Source organism: Mchenga conophoros, linkage group LG18, assembly GCF_057382185.1.
Source record: "Mchenga conophoros isolate Kocher_MC1m ecotype Shallow Benthic linkage group LG18, M_conophoros_male_GT1.1, whole genome shotgun sequence".
NCBI classification, from domain to species: domain Eukaryota; kingdom Metazoa; phylum Chordata; class Actinopteri; order Cichliformes; family Cichlidae; genus Mchenga; species Mchenga conophoros.
In genome coordinates this window covers 16,667,423-16,690,893 of record NC_140543.1, presented here as the reverse complement: position 1 = coordinate 16,690,893, position 23,471 = coordinate 16,667,423, and the positions used below count along the sequence as shown (strand labels likewise).

Here is a 23,471-nt window from a genome sequence, read left to right as displayed (position 1 = left end):
AGTAAGTGGATATTATTTACAAATCAAGAGGTCAGCTATGTCAACCAGTGCTGCTTCTCACTCCCACTGTAATTGCACTGATTGTGTAGAAATCTATGAACGCTGCTGTTTTATCAGCCGGGTGTTTCTGGGAAAAATAAATAACAACCTAATTGTGTATCATCAGAGGATAAAATGTGCATTCATTAAATAAAGCTTTGCAGTTGTATATGTTCATGGGCCATATATGTTCTACAAGCATACATGTTTCAAACACCAGTGAGGCAGAGGTGATCGCATGTTAAAGAAGGCATTCTGTGACAATAACCAAAACTTTTGGTAATCTCAAAATCTTGAGCAATCGGTGCGTAGGAAGAGTAAATATTTTTCAGGAGCAGGCCTGCCAAAAGGTTCACATTACTTCCTTGAACGATTGATAGCTTGCCAATTGATTTATGATGCTCAATATGATATTTTGCAAAGCGATTAAAGGTTTCATCTTCTACTTTCAGATTTCTTGTGAAATCGCCTACAGTTATATTTGCGGACAAATTTACTTCATTGTGAACTGCGGGTGAACTCACCTCAGCGCAGCTGGTTTAGCAGAACTGATCACCGCGTCTTGCAAAAAGGCAAGACCTGACGGATATTTAACTTCAGTAGACACTCTTTAGGCAAGATCTACAAAACAGGAAGCTGTAAATGTGTGAACTACCCCAAAATCCTGATTACAGAACCAAGGTATGACACACTTTGGAGGATAGAAATGTCTACAGAGGGATGCACACAATCTTTTTCTTATACAAAAAAGAACAAAACAACAACAACAACATTATTGTAAGTAGTAATCTGAGTAAAATTATAGTCAAAGGAGCTTGCAAAGAAAAGCGTCTGGACTTCTTTAAGTTACTTGAAGACGTTTCACCTCTCATCCGAGAAGCTTCTTCAGTTCTAAGGTAAAATTATACTACGAGTAAAATTATACTTGTAAAGTATCAGAAATGAGTGTGAGTGAATTGCCCATAACAGCAATATAAAACTTCTAACCTAAACAAATCAAACATGAGTTTATAACACAATTGCCATGCAAAATACACTTGTAATAATAATAATAATAATAATAATAATAATAATAATAATAATAATAATAATAATAATAAAAACTACTCCAGAAGCTGCTCTGGTGCTTTCAGTAAAATCACATGATCTTCCTCTGTAGTCAGCGGTGCCCTTGTGGTAAGGGTTTTTCATCAGCTGTGCATACTTAAGTATACTTATAGTATTTGAGTATCTGAGTAGAGTACTTGTAACAATAACCCTCAGCTAGTTTCCAACACGTGCACATGAAAGACATTTTAAAACACCAAATCCAAAACAAAAACACACCTGGACTTCTATGTAGGGCAGTGTATAGACTACAATAACACTGCTGCGATATTTCAGTGCTGCTTGTGCTGCACTCAAACCAATTCTTGGTTTGCCATTCTGGAAATAAACAGTCACTGAGTGCAGGTATTTTATCACACCGTCCAGTCCGGCTCAGAGCGACTTCAATCTGCACAAACACCGACTGCGTGGTGCTTAAAACGCCCACAGAGGAGAAACTGTCACACCAATCATAAATTAAGACGCACTGAGATGAATAATCTTTCTGAAACATGAGAGGGGAATTGTGAATCAGTTGGGTTGTATGTATCGCGGTGCTGCTCCCTCCCCCCCCTCTCTCTCCGCTGATGGGAGGAGCGCAGAGCAGCTCCTCTCTGTATAAGAAGTGTTGAACGTTCAACAAGGGATTTTACACAGCTACTCAGGAGAAACGAAATGATCTGCCCTGGAGCCGCAGCAAAATGCTGGATGGACACCTACTCCTGGGATGGTTATCGTTCACAGTTATAGTGTATCTTCTCAACTTGCCTGGACCCACCATAGCATATTTCGGGTAAGAGATGACAGACGCACTGTTAAGTCCATGATGCTACTTTTCATTGATTTGATTGGTTCAAAGCAGGTATTTTTTTTTAATGTCGTAAGTCACTGAAAACTCTTTAGTGAGTTTAGAAAGTGGAATAAGGAAGTTTATTTTTTTAAAGCACTGATTTCGGGTCAGCGAGGTATCACCTGGAGGCCTCACAGCTGGTGTGTGCAGCCGGTTGTCTGCTCAAGAATTTACCTCAGTGAAGGTGCTGCTAATTAAAAAAAAGTAGCAGTGTGTTGGTTATCTTAGAATGACATTAAATCAAATATAATCTAATATAATATAGGTGGAAGTATGTATGATTTTTGACCGGTGAGAGCCCCCTCCCCTCCATTCTTTCCCTGACAATTGAGCCAGCGCCCACTGTTCAGTGAGCGCAGCACGTTTGAGTGGCAGGTAGCGGTCAAGGGGTTATTTTGCTGAAACACTTGTAAAATCATATCCTTAGTCGACTCTGAAAACAGCCGTGGAGCCGAAAGGTGAGTGTATATGCCTCAGACTCAACAGCTGGTAACAATAAAGCGATCTGACTGACTGAACTGGTGGCCGAAACGTCTGCTCAGCTTGCACAGAAAAAATCCCCCCATCCAGCAAAAACATCACACAACTTTGGCAGTTTTTTTCTTCTTCTGCTACCTCCATCAGATAAAAACGGGAGAAACGAAAACAGCTGGAACACGTGTCAGGAAACTAATCTGAAAAATTTAGCGTTTCGTGAATCGCGTCCCGCACTTAACATTGTTTCATTTAGAAAGCGCACACGGGTGTATATTTCAAAGTAAGTCATTCCCAGGGAACGCCTTGGATTTTAGGTGTAGCCCACTATGACCTCCACTTCAGAGTGGCTACTCATGCTGCACTTTGCTTACTCGTACACTCTACACTCTTAGCTTCCTTTTCTGTCTTAGTTACAGAAGAACATTAACAGTGCTGGGAAGCCAAGGTCATTCAAATGAGGTCAGCATGTCAGGTGGGACCGCAGCCATATTTCACCTGGAGCTGGAGAGTTTTAATCCGAAAAGAAACCCACAGACTGGAATGTACCTGTGCAAGTGGAAATGCACATTAAACACATTTAAGATCTTGGTGCTTTTCTGTATTATCTACAAATATCTCTGTTGATGGGTGCTATTAGTGCTCCCCTACAGGGTAGACACACACACAGACACACAGAGACAAACGGTTGTAGACTGCAGAGTGATGACACTTGAAGCTTTGCCAGCAGAGTCAAATTTATGGTAGGTATGGGTGTTGTGCAGGATCCAGGAGTGTTAGGTGATCTGGGAACTGATGTGAATCTGCAAGAGAGCACAAGAACTGTCCCCTAAGGGCCCATTAGCCTAGTATGTCAGACCTGCCGACCTGTTGAAGTGGGTTTTACATTCTCCTGGAGGCAAATGTTATCTGAATAGTATGTATTTGCTATTGAGTCAAGGCAAAAGAAGTTTTGGAAGTAGTAAAACGCTATGTATCTCACAGTAACTGTTTTTCAGATCTCTGGGTAATATTTTTTTCTTTGTTGGGGGGTGGGGGTGGAGTGTTGCACAAAGTGTTGGCACTAATTTTGGAAACTGGGTGATGCAAGCAAGTTGTATGACACCTGCAGTAGTTCCGTGTGATGGAAATATCTCAGCCCCTTCTGAGCAAAGCATCATCATGTCTAATACTCATGCACGTATCAAGTAGTTTCTCTCTCTGCCTCTTGGTCTTTGGTTTCAATTCATTTCTAAAATTGCATTAGAAGGACAAATGTATCACTGCTCTCTGTTTCTGTCTCCCCTCCTGTTGCAGTGTCGCCCTTTGGCAGGCACTTGTATTAAAGATGACGTGCCAAATTGGCACCAAAATCAGCCCTAATGGTTCTAATGGTAATGCATATTTACTTATTCAGTTAGCACTTGCTTTCAATTACCTATGTCAGTCTGTTCTCTATCTGTGGCATGTGTAGTGCAGAGAGACATGTGGTATTACAATACTCCAGATTTATTATTCTGTGGCCCAGGGAGAAAGGAATATGAATGAGTGTCAGTGAATGATTTAGCCTTGCTGCTGAGGAACATGAAACATACTGAAAGAGCCTGCGCAGGTGACACAGACACAAAATGTGACTGCCCCGTGGCCGGCTTCCCAGAAACTCGACACCGGTGACACTCCAGCACAGTCTTGCTCAGCTTTGACCAGGGGGCATACTAACACAAACCTGTTCAAATAAGTATTCCATGAGCACGAGGCATCCCTGGGTACTGATTTACTCAAAATAGAGGGTCAATGTTGCATACCCAATATCCAAAGTGCGGTGGAGCATAAGTGTAACATAAACACAATCTCTCCTGCCTCTAGTCTGCTGTAGCTGAGGGTGGGGTGGGATTCCTGGCGTAGCCAAGCACCCGCTTAAATTGTCATCCTTTGCCACAAGAATGTGAACACTCATTTTCTTTCCCTCAGCCTGTTGTGGCAGGTGCTGGTTCTGCTAAATCCGTTATCATTAGAGCTTGAATTGGAGATGCTCACTGAGCTTGCCTTACTTACCTTAAGGTTACAGCACCTTGATTAGATATGGCGTTAACTGTCAGCAAAGGGGATGATTTGTTTGCTCAGGTGACCCCGTGAGGGCTTAGAGTGCTCTCTGAGACGACTCTGTTGGTTTAAATTTAAGTTTTGGTAAAAGGCTTGTCATTCTGCGGTCTTGTAAACTGTGCTGGATGTGAGTCCTTACACTGAGTCAAGGGTTTGTTTTTCTTTAGCACACATGCGACATATACAGGAAGGCTGCCCACAGTCATGCAACTGGGATTTACTATCACAGACGCGCCGCAGCATCCGGAAGAAGCAAATATAGCGGTTGCTATTTAATTGCTGCAATATCCTTAAAATCTCTATCATCGGTTTGATCCTGAAGAGTAGAGCTCCTTTCAGATGCAATTATTGTTTTCAGCGCTCCATTAAGTGAGGCAGTAAGCCAAGAGCAACAGGATAGCAAATGGGATGTGTGTAAATTTATTGAGGAGTGATGTTTCTTTTCTTTTTTCTTCAGTGTGCAGCCCGTCTGAGGATTTTATCATTTTGCTGACTTAGTTCCTGGCATGTATCAAACGGCATTTTTTTTAAGTTTCAAAGGAGCCTTACTTCTTGAGCACAGTGCAAAAATGTTAAAATTTGTTTTTTAAGCAGCTCCATCTAACCATTTCCTTTGGTTCCCTCCTCCCCCCCAACCCTCCTGTCTTCTGGCTTGCCTGCCTTATGTGCGTGCTGGCATCCCTGCAGTGGTTTGTGGGGAGCTTCTGGGTGATTACCACTCATTAGAAGGAGCAGAGTTAGTGCGGGCTCAGGCTGGCGTTGCCTGGCAGACAGTGGTGGCAAGCGTCTCATTACCAGGCCTTAAGGACTGATTAGCCCTGACGTGCAGCAGGGCGGGGAGCACCGTTGATAGAGGGATTTCCCAACTACATAGGATATCCTGTGGCCAAAGCCACACCTCAAAGGGTATCACTTTAGCATGAGCCAAGAAGATAGGATTCTCATGACAGTGTAGTGTAGTGAGATCACGCGAACCTGGAAGCTTAGATAGCTGACCGCTCGTCCCTCTTAAAAGAGAGTTTTGTTTTCTTTATATTTCTGTTTGATACATCCAGATTTGAGCTAAGCCAGGCTTTGCTTTGAGCTCTGTACCCTGTTACATCCTTCTGGAGTCCTGCTATGTTAGTGGGTACCACATGGTGGTGCAGTACTGTCTGAGAGTGCAGGATGGTCTTCCATCAGGTCTTTCTTGTGTATAAATAGGAGACAAAACGTGAAAACATTAAATGTAAATGTAGTGCAACATTTACTTGGCTTATGCCCACTTGTGGTCATCCTGCATGATGGGTTCAAAATGTCTTTGAACTTAAGCTTATAGAGCAAAGCTGTACTTTTTTTTTTTTTTTGCACAAATTTACATGTCTTTAAACTGGAAGATGCATAGTGTAGCTGCTGATTTTATGGGTTGAACCATCAGTAATTACAGAGCTTGGTACTCACCTTTGTTAAGAAGAGCTCGGTGGCCCCTGATGTGGGCTGTTATGGGGCTCATACTGTGTAATAACATGGTTGTGATGGATATTTTTGAAGATTGAATGGTTTGGAGAGGCTTTCAAAATGCGTTTGGCGTGCTCACATTTGAAGGAGGTACAGTTCTCGTGTCATCAGGATGCCAAACAGACCACAATTAAGAGACGCTTGATTATAAAAGGGCAGCAGGTCCAGGCGTACATTTCATTGATGGATTGCTTGAAGATACGGAGAGGAAAATCTTCTTGGTTAAAATGCAAACATATGATGATCTTTGCAGATGGAGCTGGAGACATGGGCAATTTGCAAAACAGGAAAACTAATATAGACTCAAGATACTTTTAGTGGTCAGGCATTGATGAGATGATGCTAGTTAGTGTGACCACTATGTCCTGTGTTTTCCATCCTTGACCACAGGCGAGTTTTCTCTGCGTAGTTTGTGGGGATAGAAGAGACATGGCACCTCACACGTGACAAGATTAGCAGACTGTCAAAACCCTCACTTAAAACTTTGGCCTTCCAGAGAATATCTGCTTTTATCACATCCAAGAAAAATAGATTTTGATACATTTAGTGTCTTTTAAAAAAAAAAATCAAACAGATTATTTCTGCAGCAGTCAGCATAAAACCCTTTTTTTAGTATCATCCACCTGTTTGCAGGGTAACCTGAGTTTATCTTGCATAAACACGATCATATAGAAGACTAAGCTGATGTGCACTCAGATGCTTCACTGGGATGGGTGTGCTTATATACTCTAAGATTCTCCCAAAAGGCTTATTTATCCATAAAGGCAGAATATTAGTTTGAGAATGGACACAGTGAGACACACACTGATGTGAACAGGCCAAGGCACGGAAGACGTTCTGCGATTCACCCTGGGGCAGATTTCATTTCACGTTGAAAGTGGCCCATTTGCATGACGTTCAGCTGCTTTTTAAATCATCAAGCACTTGTCAAGAGTCAAACTTTTCTCACTCCCGTTAACATACGAGTCACGAGTGAGCACAAAAACAGCCGAAAAAATCGTTGTCAGACGCGGTTAATCGACACTTCGCGTCTTTAACTTTGAAAAATGCTGTGACAAAAGGTATTTGGGCTTTAATATTTGAAATGAGATTTAAAGGAATAACATGTTATATGTGGAAAAAAAAAGTACTGTGTTTGTATCTGCTTTGCTGAATTTCTCTGACCTTAAAGTCTCACCAAATAGCCACAGTGTGGTTCAGCACGTGGAATCGGTGAGAGCCGAGTACAGTATGTGTGCCTGAGTGTGTTTGGTGTGTCGGTGCGCTGGTACAGGGCTACTCTGTGCCATGGTGTGGGCTAGAACTGGGGAGTCATGCGGACACTGCTGCACGCCCAATCTGTGCCAGTCACACAGTGACTATAACTGAGCTGCTGACCTTAGAAGCCTCGAGTTCTCACATAGCAGTTAAACCTCTTACCATGCCCCGCACTCCCATTCCCAGGGCCAGATCCTATAGTGCTGCCACTCGGCTACCAGTTTCCACATTCACAGTCGTGGATTAAAAAGTTAGGCTGGACACTAGATTTTTTGTATGTATCATATACATTTAAAATATCAGAGTCCTGTCTCCTTCAGATACTTTATGGGAGTAGTCTGACATACCCTCTGTGGGTTGTAAATGACCAGAAACGACAGCAGATGACATAACTTTGGGTCATATCCTGTTAAGTCATACAAGATAGCGGACTTCCCCCCCTAGCTTTGTGAACAGCAGTACTTCTAGACATTGCACGACATTCCCACTACGCAGAAAGGCTCATTACTCAACTAATAATGACTTACTTAAGTCCCAGGCCAGTACCACTTTGTTTTGTCGTGTTACTGCACTGTGTCAGTCACAGCTTGTTAGAAGCAATCACAACACCCAGCGCTTTCAACTAGGGACTTATCTTATCTTAGCCATATACACAATCGTTTACTCTTTCCCCCATTTTTTGTTTTTGTTTTAATGATTCGGGGAATTAACAGTTTCTTTCACCATGGAGAAAACGCCTGAGGTCAGTGTAGGATTTCTTCTCTTACACTTCTTCTTGGAGGTGAACAACAGCAACCAGAGAGTCATTCGACACTGATACATGGTTTCTCCAATTATTCATGTCTAAGCTGTGGAGCAGATTGTCAGCAATGGTTAGAGAGGGCCAGTGGGAAAACACTACACACGCTCACATTCCTACTACCTCTGGCATGGCCTGGGATACACCAGATGGGACTTGGGCAGGGTGGTCTGAAGTTCATCCAACATTTCTGAGAAAAGCACACAACTTTCTCCCCCCCCAAAAGGAGGATTTTTAAATGCTGTTATGGCAGCAGGAAAAAGTGAAAGGAAAAGAAAAAGGGATCGCCGATGGTAAGCCTAATTTACTGCAAAAACTCAGAATTTCAGAGTAATATGCTTTCTTACATTGCACATATTAATATCAGGTGAGCACGGCAGTTTGTCTTCATCACAGTTAAACTTTTCCAGGACACATGTTCACGTCTATCATTGTCTTGTGTAGGTTAAGGTCGTAGACGGCAATAGTTTTGTCTAGAGACCGTTTTGTTTTGAGCCAACAGCTGGGTTGGAATGATTGACATTCGTTTAGACTAACTGACCAGTGGGAATAGGGGAAGTTTGGAGAAAAGGGGAAAAAAGGAGGAGAAGAAGGAGGGGGGTTGGTTGTGATCTAGGAGACAGTAGACCACACAACCTGCAAGTTGAGGCTGATGGAGAAATTGTGGCTTTTGTGCTTTTTTTTTTTTCCTGTCTGGGCGCATTTAGCCACAACTTGTAGGTGTTGACTTAAGGTTGTAAGACTCCACGTGCGTGTGCACATAGATCCATGCGTGTAGCTGCGTGAATTCTTACCCCAAAAAACAGAAAACTGAAAGTTTTTTTTGTTTGTTTTACTGTATTAACTTGTTGTTTTATTTAAGAAAACATATTTTCAATGATATTGCTCGGCAGGTGGTTTTCTTATCTCCAGGGGGTGATTACACACTAGGTCAGCAATCTGTAATATCATGTTTACTGAATATGGATATCTCCTACAGAGGCTGCAGATCCTAACATAGAAAGCATCCATACAGAGCCGCAGCTCAAGCCCTGTACGTTCTCTTAATTCTTTAAGACTCATCCCTTCTTATGTATCGTCAGCAAAAATTTCTGTTTGGCCGCCAACTGTTCAAAATTCAAACGCACATTAACAAAAAGGAGAAAATAACCTCTTATTCAACAACCAGATGTTTGGCGTGTTTGCTTGATTTAGATTTGCTTTTTCTAAGGTTTTCAACTTTAGACTCTCGAGATTAATGTCTATACAGAGACTGTTAATATATGTCTCTGTGGGCACATGAGCACCACGAGTAATTAACAAGCTGCGTTTGTAGTCTGAGAAAGAATTTGTTTAGGCCTAGCACATTTAAGTAATAGGATTTTTTTTCTGACTATGACAGATAGTAGGTATTCTTAGCTGTCTACATACCTTACTAATAAAGAAAGAGCAGAATTACCAGCTGAGGGTCACTTCCAGGAGTGCAATGTAAAGTCAGAGAGCGAGTGATGATGGCAAAGTTTAGAGTTAGTCAATGATTTCCTTGAAGGATTGACTGTCGTGCTCCGCCGCGTGAAATGGGCCGTTTTCGCTGAACCCGCTGCATTGGAAAATGTATATAAAGTAAATGTCACGGGCAATGGGAGGTGCTGACAGGTGGAGAGAAAGGACTAAACAAACTGCACTGTTACCAAGTGAAAGACAGTGGAGGAGGTGCAGCGTGAGAGTAGGTCAGTGATGTCTGCACAGTGTGTAGAGGCAAGAGTGTGAATGGAAAAAGCAAAGCTGAGCAAACATCAGCAGGAATCCCACCTCACATGGGATAATAATGAGTTTTATATGTTGGTGTTATATTCCGTGTGTAATTGGTGTTGCTGTGCCAACACCTCAAACAAAAACACGACAGAAAATGGACCGTGATGTGAAAACACATGTTCGTGCTTTCTTATTCACTGTGGGGAAGATACTGCGAAGATGCATGCGCGTTGCTTTGAAGCGCGCACGTTTCGTGATAATCACGTGGATTCAGGATGGATGCTTTTAATGGACGTGATATAAACGACATGTAGGAGTGAAAACTGTTGGATGTGTTGATGTGAACACGAATCTGACAAGGTTAATTATAGGTAACTTTAAAAAATTGGATATCTACACGGTATATTAGCAGCTGTCTTTGCGTCGTTCACCTTTGACCTTTTCTGTGAATTACATTTATTCTAGAAAAAGTGGTCCCATATTTTTTAAGAAACGCTCTCATGGAGCGAGCGATTGTTGTCACCGTTGCAGGAAGACTCCAGTTATTCCTTTTTGTCCGAGTCTCAGAGTCGACTTTATGATTGACCCAGGTTAACTCTTATCCAATTCTTTTCCTCTTAGCGAGTTGAATGAGTTCATTCTTCAGCAAACAGCAGTGTGATTTATTTATTTATTTATTTTCTCAGATCATCTTATTGGAATGTGTGCGACCCTTTTGTGTGATAGCAGGGGTCACTGTCCTTCATCCAGGGAAAATATTATCTTGAATCCAGCGAATTTGAATCGGATTAAAATGAACAGCTCCTCTCATCAAGTATTAAAAAGTGCATCCATTTGTAAACATTTTTTTTTAAATATAGAAGAAAATAAAGCACGGTACATCTGCGATACTATTTGACTGCGTTCTCGTCTGCCACAGAGTGGAAACATTGCACAAGAGTGAGCTTTGGCCAGTAGTTTCTTCTCCAGAGATGTGAAGAAGTATTTCTCTGCTCGAATGTCCCTCTCCTCCTCGCTTTGCCTTCAGGCTTTCTTTGCAGCTAGCTAGAACCCCCCCCCCACCTTTCTTTGAAAAAGAGACAATGGTGCTGAGATCAGTGTCGTGTCATCTTTGGCTTCCCTCCAGCTTCACGCTTACCATCATTTTTGTCTCAGACAAGTAGACGTTGCCGAGGCATCTGAGGCCTGTCGTTCTAATACTTGCAGGCATGTAGGGGTTTGGGAAGGTCTGAGCTGATACGTGTTACTGTGCATGTCTTTCTGAGGAATGTCCACAGCATATTGGTATTCGTATATTTCAGCTACCATTAGCAGTCTTTCCAAAGCAGTACACTTAATCGATGTCTCTGTGTTCATTTCCAGACATTTGCATGAGCAAAATGTTGTGTGCATTAAAAAAAGTCTTACATGTTCTTTAACATGACAGGTTCTTTGCTCTGCAGCGTTATTCAATCCCTGACATTCGCTTGCAAAAGAAGTGCTGAGGAAAGGTTGGCAATCGTACGCGACACGCCGGGCCCGTTGGATTTGTTTGTTTAGAGACTTTATGTTTGTTTCCTTGACATTGCAATCAGAGTGTCTTAACAAAGCGTGAAACAATTTAGAGGAAAATGTCAGTTGTTCAGAGAAAGACACCCTTTGCCTCGCTGCGTACGCCTCAAACCATACATTTTTCTTATTCTCCAAGTGTGTTGGGAGGGCGATCTCTGTCAAGACGCAGCTTGCCAGGTTTCCATTTGAACTTGCTGTCAGACAAGTTAAGAATAGGCAAACACACTTTGCAAAAAGAAAACCGTTCGACCCATTCTGAAAGCAAACCCCGAGGACTCCTTTTTTGATTTGACTACACGGATTCTCAACCAGACTATGAATTTATTGTAAAGAAAAATATCAAATAACATCTGTGAACTATTAAGTTCACTGATATTAAATTGAGCACTCGAGGGGAAACATTTCAGTCGGTTATTGGACTTAATAAAACAAATCTTGTGTTGAATAAATCCTGTGACCTTCTGTTCGTGACTCAAGTGATCATGAGTGGTGACAGAATATTCTCTGAAAAATAATAAAGAAGTCTAAAATGTGAGTAATGCGAATCAGCGCTCATCGCTTCTGGTACATTAACTAACCAGGTGTAGACAGTGAGCAGGTGCTCTGCACCTTTACAAAAATATTGCAGAATTTATTTCCATCTTCTTTTCAGACTGCTTGGCTGTAGTAAACTGTGAGGCAACGTTCCCATTTGCTGCGGTTACGCTTCACAGTTATAAAGTTGGACTTCTTTTAATTGGTTTGGCTGTATGCATACTTTTAGCAACCAGGAACGGATGGACAACAATTTATGACTGTTGGTATATTAGTGCTGTGATAGTGGAAATATGAAGGATTAAAGTGTTAATCTTAAATGCTAAATATGTTTTGTCATCACAGCTGAAAGCAGCAAACATTGGCCCAAAAAATAAATGCAGTTCCGATTGCTCTCTTTTCAAAATAAAATAATTCTTCACTGTCTCTCAAGTACGCTTTTTCAGATGTTGTGCCTTGGTGTTGACATGTGCAAGCTGTAATCCTTAGTGCACTGGAAAATTCAGCCTACACTGAATGCCAGAAGTCCAGATCATTGATAAATAATCTCATTGATAAATACTGTGTCGCTCCTTGCACGAGTATCCTTCAAAAGTCTGAAGTCCGGCTGCAAAAAGCACACAGGCCAGAGAGCTTGTGCATTTTGTGAGTTCAGTAAATCCATTTATTCTTCAGTTTCACTTTAACAGTGTAAAGGAGGCCAGAAATTACACATAATGAACAACTAGGGTGCCAGTCCTGTCAGTTGGTGTGACCAAAATGGTCACAGGCTGACAGTCATGTCCCCCGTGTGTGTTTATGAAAGTAATGCCCTGCGCTCTCCATCACAACCTCAGAACGCTGGTTATAGGTTTTGCCAGCTATGTGGCAGTCCCCGCTTTGTGTGTTTTATATATGCATCCCTTAAATAAACTGACGAAAGGAGTGCAAGTCTGCCACATGTTCTCCATACCATGTTTAGAATTGAAATTCTTACTTGCTGTATTTAAAGTACTTTGCAGCTGTAGGATGAATACAGGTGCCTCATTTATGCAGTTGTTCTTAGAGTCTTAAGCTCATTCCTGATGGTCTGCCTTTGTTTGATTCATAAATGTTGCTGAGCGTAATAATAAACAACAAATTTTGTTTAAGCATTATTTAAAAATATAATTTCTAACTTGTACTCGCTTCATCAAGAGCGCTGGGATTAACTTTAACCATTGGCTGTCTGGAGCACCGTGTCATTTCCCAGTAGCCTGAGGGCCACTTTGGGCTACTGTGAACAGTCATCTTGACAGTTTGCTACATTATATGTAGCAAACAGGAGTGAGTTGAAAGACCTCTCAGACACCCTTGACTCCCGCAGACTGCATGCATCTCCACAGCATGCTTAGCATCAGAGTTCACACCCCAAAGACTTGCACAGATGTGCACTTGAATCTGCTCATTCTCACTTTCTGCAAGGGAGTGCTTCTTAACAGGTAACACCTGTTAAGAAGGTCTTCTTCAATATAAAAGGTTAAAAAAAAGGTCTGGGTCTGGGTGGACTGTAGCTTAAACACACACCCTTCTTGTGGCGGTGTATCTTAAGTTCAGTTTCGGGGGATTTTGTTTGATACTTTTGTTTGTCAAAAAATAAAGCTGCAGAGTTCAAGGTTTTCTTTGTGGGCATTTTGAGAGCACTGTTAGCATACCTGAAAACCTCAGTGTTGAGATTGGCTGGTTGGTCCCATTGTGTTTATAATGTTGTTAACATTTATTCCAGATAAGTGGGCCAGTTTCAGTGACGGGGTTTTGCTACATACCATAATTAATGATAACTGTGACATTATGTCAAATCAGATAACGATATTATGTCAACATCACAAAATACAAAAGAGCACATGAATTAACTTGTTGTTCTTTTGTAGAGTTTATTTTATTTCATTTTTTTCTTTGTAGATACCGACACTTTCACCATCAACATACTTTCCAGTTTCCAAAGTGGATGTCCAATAATCTTTTGACATAATAATTATGTAGTAAAAAGCCTGATGACCAGGTAGTACTCGATTACAATTTGCATGAACAGAGTGGCGTGGGATGGAGTCAAATTGCTGTTCCAGTCTGCCCCTAAGTGAAACCCCTTGATGACATCATAAATGAGAGTTTAGCCCAGAGTGAGGTGGGACAGAAACACAGAACTAAAAAGATCACCACGTTTTATGTCCCCTACAGAAAGTCTAGATTTTCAGATGTAAAGACTTTTATACGATATATAAGACTTTTTATAATGACAGCAGCAATACTGTGTGCCATGTTTAAATCTGTACAGCGAGGTACAACCTGCCACCCATCTGAAGGATCTGGTATAAATATTTAACCAACCATTTGCTGGCTACTGTTTTACTGTAACACGACAGACACGATCACAGAGTACAAATGTTTAAAATGTCCCCACACTAACTGAATGCCTTGTCATCTGCACATTATAACCTCGTACTGCAGTATTAAAGTGTTCAGTATGCAGCTGATGCTGTAAGTTTATTGCTGTAAAATGGAAAAAAAATTGATTTCAGGAACCTTTGGTAGAACGTCAATATACAGCCCATAACCTACGGTCCAGTTGCCCATGTAAATCTTTGTGAATAGGTTGCAATTTTCAGTACAAAGACTTGTGTTCCTACTGGTACTTAAAATGTCACTACAGTAAAAAAAACATAGTAAGTAACCTTTTTTCAGTTTTAAAGGAGAGGAGAAACTAATTACAACTACAGGTATTTTTAAAGCCCACACCACTAATAATACTGTGTACTTACATTGTAAGGGGCAGAGATATTGATTTCCCTGCTTCTGAAATAAAAAGTTACTGAGTACATTTTCTTTTTTGAAAGTACTCCAGAGGCACTCTTACATTAAGTGCCCCGTTTCTTTTAAATTTCCCCGTGGATAAAAACTTCTCACAAAAATGCTAACAGTATAATTTGTTTCTCCTTTGCTTTAAAACAAAAGCTAATTATAACTCCATTGTTCTACAACGGGATTTTTAGGTATCCAAAATTCAAAAGAATTACATGGTAAACCTGACTTTTCCACCACTGCAGAGAATTTGCTCTTTACTCAGACACACCTCCACCGAGAGTTGATCTCAATCTCCAGCAAATGTTGAATTCCCCTGAACATTAACCACTGAACAGCTGAATTCATTTGAACATTAACCAAACTTTTGAGCATTATGTGAGCAGCTGTGCTTCCTGTGCTGTGTATGCAGTATAGCTTTGTCAGTATCCTGTTGTTCTGTCTGAATACTTTATCAAGACAATCCCAGTATCTTTCTGTTTCCAAATGGCTTGTGATGCTTTCTTCCAGGTTGACAGGTAATGAACCGTTGTCTGTCCTGCCACTGAACTCTTTACCAGAGGAGAGCATAGGCAGGGCCCACTTCAAGCTGTGTGACCGGCTCAAACTAGAAAAGAAGCAGCGCAGGATGTGCAGACGAGACCCGGGCGTGGCGGAGACTCTAAGAGAGGCCATCACCATGAGCGCCCTAGAATGCCAGTACCAATTCCGCTTTGAGAGGTGGAACTGCACCTTAGAGGGGCGCCACCGAGCCAACATATTAAAAAGAGGTGATTATTACTACTTTTCTTCCCATTTGAATATGCATTTTATTCTTGTGCACTTAAAACCTAATGTGTGAGTGAGCCAACTCTTTAGAAAACCCTTTATTTTCCTGTCTCCCAATTGCCACTCTCCATCGGGCTTCTCTAGGATTTAAAGAGACGGCCTTCTTGTACGCCATCTCCTCAGCGGGTCTAACTCATGCCATGGCCAAAGCTTGCAGCGCAGGACGCATGGAGCGCTGTACATGCGACGAGGCCCCCGACCTGGAGAACCGTAAGGCGTGGCAGTGGGGAGGCTGCGGAGACAACCTCAAATACGCAAACAAGTTTGTCAAGGACTTCCTGGGCAAACGCTCGAACAAGGATCTACGTGCACGTGTGGACATGCACAATACGAACGTGGGCATGAAGGTAAGTGCGTCAAATGGTCATGACGTACCGACCGATAGCACTATTTACTTACTTGGTCTATCCAATGACGCGATCTAGCTGCACCATGGGAAATGGGGGATTCATTCGTTCTGGAGCTTGACCCGTGCTTCGAGCCAAAAGTCAGCCGACGCAACAAAAGCAAATATCTCAACATCTGCTGCTTTGATCTCAGATCTCCAACTCCTTCTACGACATTGTTGCCTCTTAGAGGTATATGATGGTCTGTGACAGCAACAATATTAGCTAATAATTTATTGAAAACATTAAATTCGACTTCATTTTAATTTGTGACAGTTATTCATCTACATGTCAGCGATGTTGGAAAACTTTTAAGGAGTAACAGTCAAAGAAAAAGAAAGATTTATCAAACTCTAATTTCATAGCAGTATATTTACCCAAAGTGTCAGCTTCACTCGCCTTTTATTAACGCTGCAATTTCTACAGACTTTGAGTTATTCCATACACATGAATCTAACTAGGAAACACACTTCAGTTTGAAGAGGGTCAGAGTTCATATGGCGAGACAGACATTATGTAAACAGAAAGGTTTGCTAATTGCTTGTATGAATCATTTAAACGATGGGAAAATAGCATTAATACAATATACTCTGAGTTCTTTTTGTCGGCAAACATCAATGTGAAGTACCGATTCATTTTGCGCCATATCCCGGATACACTGCATTTCCATATCTTGGCTTTTGCTTTTGTACTGGAGTTTAAACATTACAGCACTGCTGTTTGACTCAAACTGCTCCATCTTAACTGTCTCCAAATATGTAATTAGGATCACCAGATGGGACCTGAACTTCCCTACACCTGGATGATGTTAACTGGGGCATTTTGGGAGAGCAAAATCAATTGAAAATTGTGAAGTGTTTCAAAAATCCAACACACAAGTTTAAAAGAAACCCAGAGTAATGCTGCTGTAAATTTTAGTGAAATCTGAAAGTGTTCATTAGTCAATATTTGGTTTTCTCTCTCAGATTAGATAGGCTAAGAGTCTCATTTGTGCTCTGGTAGAATTCAGTGATTGTTTGTGGTGAGCAAATACGGGTTTTTCATCTTGGAAGTGTTTTTAATAGCAGAATAAATGCTCCTAATATGTCAAGCCAAAGCAAACTAATGGTCTGGAATATATTTCTTTTACTGTGCTTTGTGCCTGTTGTGGCCTTTTTCATTTTGGTTTCAAAATGAATTACAGCTAAAGCACACTTCCCAAATATTAACAGATATAAAACTCTCCCCCAAACGAATGCGAGCTCTTCCTTTTCAACTTGGCTCTCCTAAATCCAGCCTCCTTGGAGATTTTATTTGTGATAAAAGATTTACAACATTGTTTTGGCTCCTTCTTTGTTTTTTTCTTTTCATAATTTGCACATGTAGCGAGGTGTATCGCATTCGCTCAGGATGAATTCCCACGCCGAGGACAAAATTGGAATGTGCGAGCCTCTGCATCCCCCCGACATTTTAAAGGCTGACCTATCAAATTTTCTTGACCTGCTGGTGTGATGAATATGCACTTCCTGCTCCCCGATCTCGCTCACAGTCTGAGAAAAGATTTGTAAATTGTTTCCAAACCCTGTATAAGACAATATGTTATTGTCATTGATTCTCGCGGACACACTCTGCTTTACACATTGTGGTGGATGCAGAAATGAACTCTGGCTGACTGCTAGGGGGTCAAGTGATATTAAAGTAACGTGTTGTGGTCTCTTTAGCTGATAATTCCTCTGTTTCACTTGCAATTATGTGTGATTTTGTGTAAGACAAAAAACGGTTTCTTCGATATTCTTTCTCTTCCCAAACGTTTGCGTGACTTTGCTCTGGGTTATGCCAAAATGACCGCATTATAGCGCTGGGTTGATCAACTCTGGGCTTAAAAAACACATTTTAGTAAAGTACCCAGTACAGGAGGAGGTATGAAGGGTTCCCATAGTTGACTGAATGGATTGTTTTGTGGCTTCTTCTTACCCATAACCTCCCCTCACTTATCATAATAACCACAACTGTTTAATCAAAATTTCATCTGTGGTTATTATAACAAAATCAATCCTCCCACAAACTATAATTCTCTTTTTCTTTTATACAAGAAGCCTCAGACGCCATTGTTCTCCTTTAGTTCACAAGCAATAAGTGAAGTTTTTCCCCTTTAATTATGATATGAAAGAGAGCAATGAATGTAAAATATATGTCTATAACCTTCCCAAGCCGCCGTACTCCACCCAGTTCATCTAGTTGTGAGAATACTTTAATGAATCGGCTCTTTCAAGTTCTGTTTGCTAAACAAAAGCTTGTTAAATTGCATACCTTTCATTGTGTGCCTTCACTGGTTCTCAGTGGTTAACAGTATTGCTCTGTCTCTGGTCCAGGTAATCAAGGCTGGAGTGGAGACCACTTGCAAATGCCACGGCGTATCTGGCTCCTGCACCGTCCAGACCTGTTGGAGGCAGCTCCAGCCCTTCCATGAGATCGGCAAGCAGCTGAAGCAGCGTTACGAGACCTCCGTCAAGGTCGGCAGCTCCACCAACGAGGCCACCGGGGAGGGAGAGATCTCCACGGGCCGCAACCAGCAGCAGCAGCAGCAACAACAACAGCCCCTGCCCGGCCTGAACGATCAAATCCCCCGCACTATGGACTTGCTCCACATCGAGGACTCACCCAGTTTCTGTAGACCCACCAAATATTCACCGGGCACCGCAGCCCGCAAATGCTACAAGGACAAAAACTGTGATGCTATCTGTTGCGGGCGAGGCCACAACACTCAAAGCAGGGAGGTGACCAGGCCTTGCCAATGCCAGGTGCGCTGGTGCTGCTACGTTGAATGCAAGCAGTGCACACAGAGAGAGGAGGTCTACACCTGCAAGGGGTAAACGGGGCACCGTTCAGCCCTTTCAGTCTGAGGAAGGTGGTTGTGTTGAAGAGGAGCATTTTTTTTTCTCATGCAGAGTTTTGCTTTCAGTGTCGGAGCAGCATTCTGCAAGCAAAAAAGGAGCGAGCCAAGAAGCAATAAGCACTTTGAGGGATTTCTGTGGGTTGGGTTTCAGAGGTCCTGCAGAATAAAAACTTTCTCAGACAACTGGGTCAACATCTCAAGCTCTTTATCACAGCGTTACCTTGAAGAGAGACGCTTTCACTTTCCTTTAAGAAAAACAAAAATCTTTGTCATCAATTCACAAGAAAACCGATTAACGCCCAGTTAATGAGGATACAACACAAGGACAGTTACATCAACAGACTGATTTCTGGGGCTTTGCCCAAAGAGGAATGGTGTGTGTGTGTGTTTGTCAATTTTTACGTGTGTACAGTATTTGTAAGCATGTGAACATGAGGTAGATAGCGAGGGGGGGGGAGCGGAAAAATTAAGTGACGACTTTTTATGGCGATTCAAAACCATATACGGAAACTGAAAAAAAAAGGAAAAAGACAGGGTGTAAGAATTACTCTACACGCACATATTTACACTCACACACATTGTGTGTTTGCATATATATGTACATAAATTCAGTTATATTGTAATGATATTATATAAGCCACTTATCTAACTATGTTAAAACAAACCACTAACCACACAAATGTTTTGTTGTTTGTGTGCTCTTGCTCAGTTTTCTTTTTGATTCATGTTGACAAGGCCCTTTGGAAAGCAGCACGCTTGTGTCTGACATCTTTCTGTGGATAATTTATAGATCCTTTGGGACTACTCCTTCATGAGGAGGAACAAAAATATCTTTAATTTTTTCTTTTTTTGTAATATTGTAATATGAAGCTGTTAGTGCATACATTAACAGAAGATAACTAAACCAGTCAGTTTAGGCTATTCTCGGCCAGTGTTCAGGGAATAACTTAAACCACTATATGTGTTTGACTAAACCAGAAAGAACATCTGAATCCAAGGTGGAGATGACAGCGGCCTTGTTATTACAGTCAAAAGCATAGCAACAGGTGATCTCTTGATCAGCAGAAGGCCCACGTGAGACTCAGATCAAAAAGTGTAGAGCTTTGTGAAGCTTAAATCTTCTTTGTAGTTCTAAAGAAAACTGTGGCGAACTGGAGGAATTTAACTCCCTGCCATTTCGTATTCTTCCTTCCTCTTCTGCTTCCACAAATTTGATTGAGCCATATGAAATACATTGACACGCAGTGTGTACAGTGGAAGTTCAAACAGTATGGGGCGACTGACTTTTTGTTCAAGTGAAGATGAAAGCACAAGCCTCTTAGCTAATATAAAGATCTATTATAAAACTAATATTTGTGTAATTGTTCCGCAAATTTATGTCTACGTTTTACTAATCGGCTGTCTTCTTTCTGAAGTCAGTGAAGTTGTTTTTATAAGTTAACTTTACCTTTTCATCTTATTGCTGAGCACCTTTTGACACAGTTAACACAACGCAGCATGCTGACCCCACCATACAAGAGTGACGGTTTGACACTGCAGGAAGTACTGCGTGGTATGAAATAATAAACTTCAGTCTGGTTTTTCCTTAGCCTATCATAAAGAAACAGAGGAAACTGCTACTTTTAACAAAATTTGCCCATCAGCACCTCTAAACTCACTGTTTGGCCTCCTATATCTTGTTTGTTTAATCCAGGAAGTTAAACCACGCCTCGTCTTTGTTACGCTTTTTTGTACATATTAAACAGACAGGATGTAACTTGTTAATCAGTGAACCTTAAAGGTACTGAAAGGTGGCTTTTGATACCTTAGGGCACATTTCAGTCTCGCTGTGTCCAAGTTTGCGGCGTTTATGCAAAGCTAACTAGCTGACTGATAAGAAGAACATGCAAATTGTTTCCATTACAGTTTTATGAGAAATGCCTCTGTGCACGCAAACAATGCAGACAAAATTTTGTCATATTCTCAGCACTTAGTGCTTAGAAACATTATATTTTATCAAATACAGGACCTTATAGGCCATATTTTAGATTGGTGTGAATTAACTACTGAGTGAGGGACCCAGCTTTGTATTATAGCACCATTCACGCACTGAAGCCCAAAAGCCCTTTAAAGTATTTAAAGATCTGTATTTATGGATACAGTGCAGTGCAGAATCTTTTTTTCTTCTTGTTTTTTATTAAAAAATGTAAATAGCAAAGGTTTCTTCTCCTGTGGTATAGAGACAAAAGTGAGGCACATGTTCAACTCTCACAAGCATCTGAAACACAAATTGAAATTAAATAAATGAGTGAAGCATTTGCTGAAACGGCATACAGCTGCTGAAACGAGATGATTACGGATTTCAATCATCAATGCTGCACAGTGCATTTTTAAAAAGGAGTTTCACAGTGATTTAAATCAAAGCTCCCTCTGATAAGAAGAGAACCGTGCATGGCTTATTTGTCTAAAGGAGATGAATTCCAAGCATTTTGATATGAGATGGCATGCCAAATAAAGACTGGTCAAAACATATACATAGAACTTTGCACGCTACATGGAAACCATAATAGCTATGCAGAGACGCAAAGCACAAATGCCTGCTTGCCACAGCTTCTGGTGTGTGTTTGCGCCACACACTCCGCCTCAGCCCAAACATGGTGAGGTTCTCTACCATTGAACGGATTCAAAACAGACACGACAGGAAATGCAAACAGATTGCATTTTTGTTTGTTTATAGATTGTACATAGGCGTAGAAATTTAGTCCAGAAAAGAGGAGCATGATGCAGCAGTCCGCTGGGTTTTTAGATGTCACAGTCATCCACGCTCTCAAATCCAAAACTCTGCACTGTTTAGTCATCAGTGGATCATGTACAAAATTCTATGTTGTAGAGAAAAGAAAGATAAATTATTTTTTAAATATATTATGAGCATGTGTTTAGTGTAAATAACTTCAAAGTCTAAATTGATTTTATATCCTGTATTTTTTACTCTGTTTTCTTTTTGGGTGTTTGTTCCTTTTGGGGTGGAGGCTTCGAGAAGCAGTGTATACTATCAACATATTTCATTTTATATCTCAAGATTGTTATCTAAGCACTAACAAATCCTAACAAAATTCAAATCAGCTCACTTTTAGTTGGTTTAATTCACTCGCGGTAATGCAGTTTCTGAAAGCATGCAAAGAAAATCACAGTTATCAAGAATATTTTATAGAACTTAATCTTGTATAATCAGCGGTTTTGTGAAAGGACTGATGATCAGTATGGACTTGTTCACCTTAGGGTCACTTTACATGTACATGTACTTTTTGTTAGGATTTGTGCTGTGCTTGTAAAACAAAGATAAAATACACCAGCTATGTATTGTCCTTTGTGATAATATTACACCAACAAAGCTTTGTCCATGTTCACTTATTCATGTCTTATGGGAACTCTAAATTATTTTCCTCTACCTCATGTGTATAGCTTGTAGGTTTAAACAGATCACAAATGACTGGTAAGAATGTATTTAAGTTATTTAACATCTTTGTATAACAAAGGCGGAAAAAATCTGAAATAATAAATGGATTTTTAAATTATTTAATATGTACGTGCATTATTTGGTAGCATTGAAGTTTAATTAGTATATCATGCCTTGAATTTAAAGTTCTTCCATTACTGATGACACATATTTGCTGGATTCAGCCTCTGAAAATGTGAAATTAATAGTGATGTGCGGATCGATCCTGAAATATCGATTCCTCCGATACCAATCATTTATGTTCTAGAATCGATTCTCACATTAAAATATCGATATTTTAGTAATTTAGGGTAAATTTGTAGTTTATCATTAACAGGAACACAGTGGAAAGAAACTATAACATTCGGATTGTCTACATTCGAAGGAACAACTTCCTCTTCCGGGTTTCATAGTCATGTGTGAAATATAGCTGTATAAATGTGTCGCAGCCCCTTGGCGTGCGCACTCACAAGAATGGCTGAGCGTAATTGGAGTCATGTGCGGACGTATTTTACCTCCACAAACAGCTGAGGCATGGTTTACGATACATGTGGCAAAAAAGTGAGGTGCTGTGGCAACACCACTGACCTTGTCAAACACCTCAGAGTAAATCATATCACAGAATATGACGAGCATATGTTGAGGCGAACTGAAGAGGAGGAGTGGACAGGTGCTGCTAGGGCGAGACAGATGTCTCTCACTGAGTCCTTTAGTGCTGCAGGCAGGCAAGGTGTTCAAATAGTGCAAAACTTCAGTTTTTTATTTCTATATGATGAACTCTGCATTATTAAGTGATAAGAACAAGTAATCTGATGTCCTGAAATCATTATGACGCTATAATTTGAGATAGAATAAATTAAATACGTTTTGTATAGGGTATCGGTATCGTATCAGTATCGTCGATACCACCCTGAATTTTACTTGGTATCGGATCGGAAAGGAAATCAGTGGTATCGCACATCACTAGAAATTAATATGTTCATTCCTGGCTCCTTTCTTAGGTACACATGTTCAACTGCTCATGAATGCAAATATGTAACCAGCCAATCACATGGCAGCAGCTCAATGCATTTAGGCACGTAACAAGTCAAGACAATGTGCTGAAGTTGAAACAAGGTGACATGGTGCCAGACCGGCTGGTCTGACTATTTCATAAACTGCTGATTAACTGGGATTTACCCACACAA

The 23,471-nt window shown here is 40.9% G+C and overlaps 1 protein-coding gene across 1 annotated transcript; it reads left to right on the top strand.

Moving 5' to 3' along the window:
• The first annotated feature begins 1,781 nt into the window (after nt 1-1,781).
• On the top strand, nt 1,782-22,340 carry wnt9a (wingless-type MMTV integration site family, member 9A). Its single transcript, XM_085255006.1, has 4 exons — nt 1,782-1,918; nt 15,231-15,490; nt 15,633-15,895; nt 18,286-22,340. Exons 1-4 carry the CDS (start codon nt 1,827-1,829, stop codon nt 18,784-18,786), a joined length of 1,116 nt encoding a protein of 371 aa, XP_085111132.1. The 5' UTR covers nt 1,782-1,826; the 3' UTR covers nt 18,787-22,340.
• The last annotated feature ends 1,131 nt before the right edge of the window (nt 22,341-23,471 follow it).